At 30.5% G+C, this 9092-nt stretch overlaps 1 protein-coding gene across 1 annotated transcript; it reads right to left on the reverse strand.

Annotated features, from left to right (window-relative positions):
• Nucleotides 1-5529: 5529 nt before the first annotated feature.
• On the reverse strand, nucleotides 5530-8873 carry LOC149192861 (delta-selinene-like synthase, chloroplastic). The gene is made up of 9 exons (XM_089407140.1): nucleotides 8735-8873; nucleotides 8397-8584; nucleotides 8244-8359; nucleotides 7462-7682; nucleotides 7283-7380; nucleotides 7097-7189; nucleotides 6163-6378; nucleotides 5895-6036; nucleotides 5530-5691 (listed from the first exon to the last, which is right to left on the reverse strand). Exons 1-9 carry the CDS (start codon nucleotides 8861-8863, stop codon nucleotides 5530-5532), a joined length of 1365 nt encoding a protein of 454 aa, XP_089263266.1. The 5' UTR covers nucleotides 8864-8873.
• Nucleotides 8874-9092: the final 219 nt, after the last annotated feature.

Genomic DNA, 9092 nt, shown 5'->3' on the forward strand with positions numbered 1-9092 from the left:
TGCGCTCTTGAGGCCGCCCCCTTTGCCTTGACAGCTCCGTGCCCTTCCGTCTTCCCCAGCAACTCTCTCAAAGTCTGAGCGTTTACCTCCTTCCCCCAAACCGTGAGCAGGTCTTCGGGAGTTGGGTCCAAATCCACCGACTCACCAGAAATAACCATTGTAAAAAGGTAAAAACCCCCAAAATAGCACTTGCAACCGTTTCCCACCGCAGCCGCTGAAACCGCCTACTCGCGAGCAGTGAAAACGAAAGCACAGATGAAACGGGGTTGAAATGCAAAGGGTTTCACGGGTAACAAAGTTCACTAAACCGACCTTCCCTGCCTTCCTCTAAACAGTAAACCACCCGCCGGAAACCGTAATGAAACTGCCGCTCGAGAACTTTGACCCGCCGTGCTTGACGTCGCCCTGTGCAGCTGCCAGCACTGCAGGCCCCGTACCTGCGTGTCCACTGCATAGCCTGTCTCACCTAGGCCTAGGGCCTAGGGTTCCACCTTCGAAACCCTCCTCCGCCATCTCCAGATCACTTGCATGGGGTTGAGAAGCCAAAAACCTTCCCAAGGTAAGACATTTATTGAAAATATAAAATCTAATTACACAACTCCTCATTCCAATCCTAGTCTCCATAGGTGGTACGTTCAAATTTGGAAACGTTGATTTGTTTTTGAAAAGTGTCCATTCTTGAGTGTAACAAAAAGAAAATAATCTAAAGATAAACAAAGATGAGATTCACCTAAGTTTTTTATAACATTTAGCTTAACAAACATAATGGTAGTTACCAAAACAAATGTGACAAAAAGATAATTTAAGGAAAAATAAAGATGAGATTCACCTAACTTTTTATTACATTTACCTTAACAATTTTGGTTTCCAAAACCAATACCAAAACTATTGCAACAAATCCTACTTCATTTATGAATTTTTCGAACTATTGAAGAGGAATATAAGCTTGATTGTAATTTTCTTATAATAACAAAAGGGTAGAGTTTTACTATGTAAAATATTATATACTATTGAATTTTGTGTCATTTTTCTTCTCATCAAATTCTTACATAGATTTTGAAATAACAACAATATGAACCATAAATAAAATATTTTAGTGGTAGCATTAAGCAAAATAAATTTATATAAAATGTTAGAGTTTTACTAAGTAAAATATTTTGTACTATTCAATTTTGTGTCATTATTCTTGTGCTTAAATTCTTGCATAGACCTTGAATTATCAACAATATCAACCATAAATAAAATATTTTGGTGCTATCATTAAGCAAAATAAATTTATATCATATTTATATATAGAGACATGGTAATTGAAAGTAAGAAAATCCGTTAAAAAATAATTTCAATTTGGATCCAAAATTGAAAAAAATCAATGTCCACTTGATATATACATATACATTTGGTTAGAAATACTCATATATATATATATATATATATATATATATATATATATATATATATATATATATATATATATATATATATCTATATATATATGCTTTCATAGTTAATGTGGATTACTCTATATTTATCATGTGTATATATATATATGAATTGATATAGATTTATCTTAACTCTATATGTATCATGTGCCAAGAAATATCAAACCCTTTATGGTGTAAACCATTTAGAGAAAAAAAAGGTGAGGAAATATTTACTTCTCTATAAATTTCATCCCTCTAGAATTATAATGGATTGCAAGATAAGATGAATCTAAATTGAAATTTTATTTTCTCCACCATAAATTCTATTAAAGCTAAATTTTTAATATTTATAAAAATATTATTAGTGATTTTCTCGACACATAATGACACATACTTAAATTTGTATTCTTATTTGGTTGTTAAACATTTTTCTAGAACATTTTTGTAGCAATTACAATGGGTTTTACAAACTCCTCTAAAAGTATCAATTATTTTAAGTCATTGGAACATTAAGACACATACTTAATTTTTGTATTCTTATTTGGTTGTTAAACATTTTCCTAAAACATTTTTGTAGAGAATTACGATGGGTTTTACGAACTCCTCTAAAAATCTCAATTATTTTAAGTCATTGGAACATTGCTCATACAATTTCTGTTCTAACCAAGAGAGGTTAAAGGGACTTTACAAATCATTAGATATGTAACATAGAATTAATTTTTTCAAAATAGAAAGCATAATTATAGATAGATTTGTCTATTTTGGAACTTTCATTAATTATTAATAATTATGAGGTGGCTCTTAGGGACTTAATCTCTATAAAATATTCTGGAATATACTTAATAGTAAATTATATATTAAATTTGATGTTTATCTCAAAGTAGTTATGCCCTTGGTTCGACTTTAATTATATCAATTAATTTTAAAAATGTCTTAAAAACATGAGCTTTAGCAATATTTATAATAAATAAGAAGCCAATATTCTTGGTTATATATATATATATATATATATATATATATTATATATATATATATATATATATATATATATATATATATATATATATATATTAACTTAAATATTGTTAACAAATTTAATTCCCCATTCACCAAAAAAATAATTGAATATATTAAAATAAATATCTTTAAACTTGCAATTTCTCTCTCACACATATTTATTTTATAATATTAAAAATATAAAACAAATATTTTAATAAACCATTTAAATTATATAGATATACTAATAAAATAATAAACCAAAACCATACTCATTCTTCTCACTTGTATTGTAAAAAGCTTACAACAACTATATTGCTGTATATGCATTTTTAATTTTCTGCCAAATAATTAATCATGTTATGTTCATTTTAATACTTATCGTTCTATTCTTAAATGTTTATTGTAAGGTGATAATTTAAACCTATAACTAAAATACTTTATATGCATTTTTAATATTTTATATAATAACTTACATATAATTAAATTGCTTTGTGTATTTTAATATCTTATATAATAACTAACCATATCATCCATATTATAACTCAATTACTTTATATAATAACTAACCATATATTCATATTATAACTCAATTACTTTATATACATTTTGGTATTTTATATAATAGCAAACCATATTATTTCCTTTAACACTTATATAATATTTTTAAAAATTTTAATAAAAAAATTGCATTTAGTTTATTCTAAATATATTTTTATTGTATATTAATTTCATGTAAGATATTATTATTTTCAAAATTATATTATATTATAAAATAATAAATATTTAACTTTTTAAAAATAAAAACAAAATAATCATTTTAATATTTTTTAAAATTTATTAAATTAAAATATTTGAATAAACAATTAACCAAAAATATATAATTTTCATTAAAATAATATAATAAATCCTGTCAATTTTATCATGGCAAAAATCACTATTAAAACTCTAACTCTAATTTTAAAAGAATAAATTTGATCAATTTTAAGCATCATAAAAATTACTATAAAATTCTTCTATTACCCTAAATACATATAAAAATAAAATGGCATTTTTCTATAATTTGGTAAAATCTGTTGAGATATTCTATTAAAAAAAATAACATTTCTCATAATTTACTAAAATTTATAGAGATATTTCTGAAAATATCTATCAAAATTTTATAAAATGGCATTTTTCCATGATTTAATAAAACCTTTAGCCATATTTCTGAAAATCTGATGAAAACAAAAAAAACCATTTTAGTTAATAATTAAACTACACTTAAAAAGAATTATAAAATTGATCCCATTTGTACCCATTATATGTAACACCTGACAAATCCAACCAACTATAAATCAAATATAATATATTTTCCAGATGATAAAACATATAAGAATACAGTAGAAAAATGGAAAATGGTGCAGCGGTGATTGGGTGATGATAGTAATTGCGGTGCACGATACTTGGAATATGTCGGGGAACAATTTCCACAGGCACATTGGTAGAACTTAGCGAAACTACGTCCACAAACACGTCCACAAACACATGCACAAATTCTCTTATTCTCAATCCCGCAACTTATTTAACCTAGGGTCCTATGGCCATACGCATTTGCGAAACCATAAAACATTCAAAACACACTTAATACACACAGCTAGTAACGGTAACCCAGTCGTAATTGTTCCTCAATAGGCACTCGGTCGACGATAATTTTCAATATCTGGTCCTTTACGTCCTTGTTCGATACGGATAAGCCATCTCCGTATCTAAAGAGAAATTGAAGTCCATATTTATGTTTGAATTCAAATTCCATATGATATGATAAAAAATTAAATGGAAATTTTTTAATTAGGTTAAAAAATTGATATTATACATCTTAAAAATTTGAAAATATAATTTTATTTTTTCTAACAATGAAATATTATATATATTTTTTTCTACTTCATTTTAGGTTTTGAACACTTTCTAATAACTTATTTTCCAATATCCGGATAATATAACAATTTTAAAGAGGCAATTCACCTCTAAAAAAAATATACTTACTTTTTGCTTGAGAACTTAAATCTAAAATCTAAAGAATCCAAAAGCTTTCTATCTATTATCTAATAAATAAAAAGATAATTAAAAAATCACCATTCTAAACTTATTTATATAGTATTTGTCAAATTAGAAATAGATTTTAAAAATTAGTAATAATCTATTTTCAATCCTTTCTTATTTTTCTTGTTTTCTTGACTTTACTATCTTCACTACTTTCCAAAGTAAGAGCTAATTTTAAAAATATAAATTTTCCAATTTCAAAATTGTTTCTATTTTTCTTCCTTTTCTATATGTATTTTTTCTAAATTCCCATCCTTATTATTATCATTCTATATATGTTAAGACTTTAACATTATATACCCACAAATCATGATCAAAAGAGATAAGTATATGTGTGTGTTTCATCTTCTAATAAAAAAATCGAAGCGATGTAAGTATATTGATAGTTTCATCTTCTCATCAGAAAACCCAAGCGAACAACCATCAATGGGTGGCGAGAGAAGTCACTTCAAGCCCAATTTCTGTCTGGGATGGCACACTCCACCAGCACAAGATCTAGACTCATTGCAGCAATATAACCAGTAACAAAGTAAACAATTTAACTAGTTAAATAGTCAAATTTTGATAGTAGGTAAAGAAAATAAATAGATATATCCCAGAAAAAGGTGAAAATCCTGTTGTTATATTTATAAAACATTCTCTCTCATAATTAGCTGATAACTTCAACAAAATATATAACTATAAATAATGTTCAACATTAAATTTATGTCTCAATTTTGTCCACTGGTAGCTAGGATTGAAAGTGAACTTCCACTAAAATTTTGTCCACTGGTAGCTAGGATTGAAGGATGCCCTTGATATGGTTTATCGCATTTTCCACGGTAGAATCAGGATTGTCTTTAATATAACAAGCTATACTTGAAGCCATCTGCCCGTGTTCCTTCTCGTCCTTCATTGCAAATAGTGAAGACGAATCAGTATTTTGCATAGAATTGTATAATACCTCGAAATCTCGATTTAGATGCTAAATAACTCGAAATCTTTCAAGTCGTCGATGAGTCTGACCGTAAATTCTGAGAGCTCCTGCATCTTAGACGGAGAATATATTTGCTGCAGAACGTTGTTTGGGAGAAGTTAGAATACACATCCCTGAGCTAGCGCGAGCATTCTTTATGTACTCATTAAACGTGGGCATATGAGCAGTCGCTATCCATTCCGCTTCCTGCAAATAAGACTCAAGATATCGCTGCCACTGAAAATACAACCAGGGAAAGTACATTAATGGTTAATCGTTAATGTGTTAATCTTCTTCCCCCTTTCAATTAAAAAATCTCAAAAGGTCTTTTCCACCGTCAATTGGCTTCTTAGTAGGTCGGTGGAAGTAAAATGAAAATACTAATAACATCCCATTAAACTAATCCCACTACAGAATCACATATCTTCCTAAACACATACGCTATTGCACTTTAGTGTGGCTGCCATATCCCGCTTTTGCACTTTGACGACTTGATCAGCCAATTCATTCGCTGTTTTGAAGAAAAACCGGAATGCAATTTTTATGTGGTCTGGAAGGTCATCTATCAGTGAAAGATCCCATCTGAAAATGGCACAAAAAATTTTCAAGGTATATAACAGGCGCAGAAAATATATGATTGGAATATTCTGAGAAACTAGAAATAACTCAATTGGCAATTTGCACAAAGTCTGTATAATTTGAATTCACCGTCTGACTGCCTCTGTGGTGGTTTTCAGTTCGTCCAAGAGACCGTGAGTGTCATAGAAGTCATCTAGAACAGCTGCCAACACACAAACTTGTGCGAAGGCAATTCTGCTTTGAGAGAATTCGGGCTCGAAAATGCATGTAGCCGCCCAGAAAACAAATTCCACGTGACGGATCCTATAGAAATTCAGCTGTGCAATTTCTGACTCTCGCCACAACCTACGCAGCACAAAAAAGTATTGCACAGGGTGAACTCTTATCATGATATGCCAAAATTCACAATGAGTATATATTTATTCTGCGTAATATTAACGAGTTTTATTTAATTACAACCACATTTAGGTATGGAGACTAATTTTTCCAGTAATATTAGGAAAATGTTTACACTATGATGAATTTATTTGCAGATTGTTATTATGAATGATATTTTTTTTTTAATGTTAATAATAATATGAAAAAAAATACCTGTGGTTCAGTTTTTGACCGGTCACAGATTCAAATTTTATGGGACATGTTGAGGATGGAGGTTATTTTTGGAGTTAAACTTATTAAGAAATCTAAAAATTTAATTTAATTTAATACAACGTAAATTGTGATAATAAATATCCTATTATGGATGAATAAGTCTTCTTCCATACCCAGAATTAGATTAAAAAGAATTAATAAAAAAACATTATGAATTATCAATAATAATTTTGAAATTTACCGAAGTGATTGGTCGGCTTTAAACTTACACTAACGGACTATTACCGAGATGAGAAATTGCAATATACTTACACCAATGTTAACTGCCAAAGCTCAGCACATTCAATGATCGATTATATTTTTAAAATAAGCTTATAAATATCTTTATTTTTTAAAATTCAACCTGTATTGAACTGTTAAAAAAACGCTCTCGACGCTATAAACTATGAAAATGGCAAGTACCGATCACTACCTTGTAATAAACTGTAACTCTTTCTGATGTATGCATTGCAGGATATTGAAGTCCAATTTGGCTAACTCCAGAACTTTTTGGTTGAAATTCGACCTAAATAAAAATTTGGAAAGAAGATTTAGCATGGCATTACAATTTTCGTAATTCGAAGATAAGTCTAATATATATAATTAAGAGGGCCAGTACTTGAGCCACGAGCTGTTTTGTCCATATATTTCAATAAAGCTCCTTGCCTCCCATCTGGGCGCACTGCAATACCAGGGAAACTCCAATGCGTACTTTACCTAAACAACAGTATGAAGTTAAATACTTTATAAACCATGGACACCATCCTTCATTTAATTTTAATTAAGTCTTTGATCTACCTCTTCCAAAAGACTTTGATCTTCGGCGATCACATCCCTGCGTCCAGCTAAAACTTGATTTAGATATTCTCTTGTGAAAGCGTTTGCCTCTTGCATCACTTTTTCTCCGGGAAATGAAATGTCTGAAGCTCGAAGTAACGACAACATGCTTCTCACTCGTTTCTCTCCAGTAAAATTGCAGAAGAACCTCGCGTTTTCGCCCTTGAAATTCTCCAACACACCTGTTTGGAAACTTTGGAATATAAGTACAGAATTGAATTAAAAATAATAAAAATAAGCATGTGTTTTGATAGTAAAAAATTAAAAATGTAGTTAAACACCTACATCTATTCTCTTATTTTTTTTTTAAACAACTACACCTATTACATTAAAAATTTCCAACACATTCGTTCAATGTTTAGTAATATAAAAAGAACTTTTGATGAATGCGTCAGCGGATAACACCTTTAATGAGCCCATTTAATACGCGTCAGCTACGAGATTCGAATCCCGGACGGAATTAACAAAATCCCTACAAGATCAACTACAGCTAGGCCATCCTCTTTTTTTTTTTTTTTTCTTTATGCAAATATGTATACCTGCTGTTTGTTATCGAGGAGATTCATTAAGTAGGTTATTTGAGTTTGGAACTTGTCTAAAGTTCAATGTTTATTAATAAACGTTTTCACTTTCACCATTCAACTTAGGCTAGCCCAATATAGTGCGCTCTTTCACTTATACTGCCTAACAATATTAGAAAATATCTTGAAGCTTTACATCAAATTAATTGCAGTTGATACCACCTGAAGACACGTTATATCGATGCAGTCGGAGAGCACGAAATCCTAACGCTGTCGCATTAAGATCTTTGCAGGAATCGCTCGATCCCACTCCGATGCCCTTTTCGTTCAGATTCACGCTAAATTAAATTTATTTATCTGTCCAGATTCACATACCTGTAAACGTAATCTAGGGCACCTGTTTTTATTTCATGTTGAAAATGTCGATCAATTCCAAGGCATTCCAATGTGTCAACTATGTGAAGACGTTTGATTAGATCATAATTGCTATCTTCCATTTCGCTCAAAAGTAATTGCTTTATCTCCTCAACAAGCATTCCAACGCGTTCATAATATGCCGGTGCCTAATTATAGTTCAGTGCAATTAAAAAAAAACATAGAGAATGAGATAGATGCCACGATAGGCTCACAGGTAACCACCAAAAAAAACACTAAAAAGCAGATGACAGAGCTAGAGATAGGTGCCATGTGAGAGAGAGAGATTGAAAGTATACCCCATAGGGCGAGTTGAGGGATTGTATGAACTCATCGTCCCACACGTTTCCGTGGCGATTGGCCGTGCGTCGAGGGATGGAAAATTCATTGCTCATTTTGGTGGAAGCAGATTCAGAAATCTCAGCCATAACAGCACGCTTTGCTATGCGATTTACTTAATGAGTGGACCATAGCGGCTCGCTTATATATATATACACGCCTAACACTACAATTTCCTGCTTGACATAAAAAAATACGAAGCCTCAGATGACATCGATGCTAAAAGACAAATCGCACAGAATATTTGAGAGAGTTCGGAGTATCAGACAAAAAATTTGGGATAATTTCTATGCCCTCCCACTGATAATATTATAGTGT

This window comes from Pinus tabuliformis, chromosome 2_2 (assembly GCF_031772625.1).
Source record: "Pinus tabuliformis cultivar Carrire ecotype Pingquan chromosome 2_2, CPIR1, whole genome shotgun sequence".
Lineage (NCBI taxonomy): Eukaryota > Viridiplantae > Streptophyta > Pinopsida > Pinales > Pinaceae > Pinus > Pinus tabuliformis.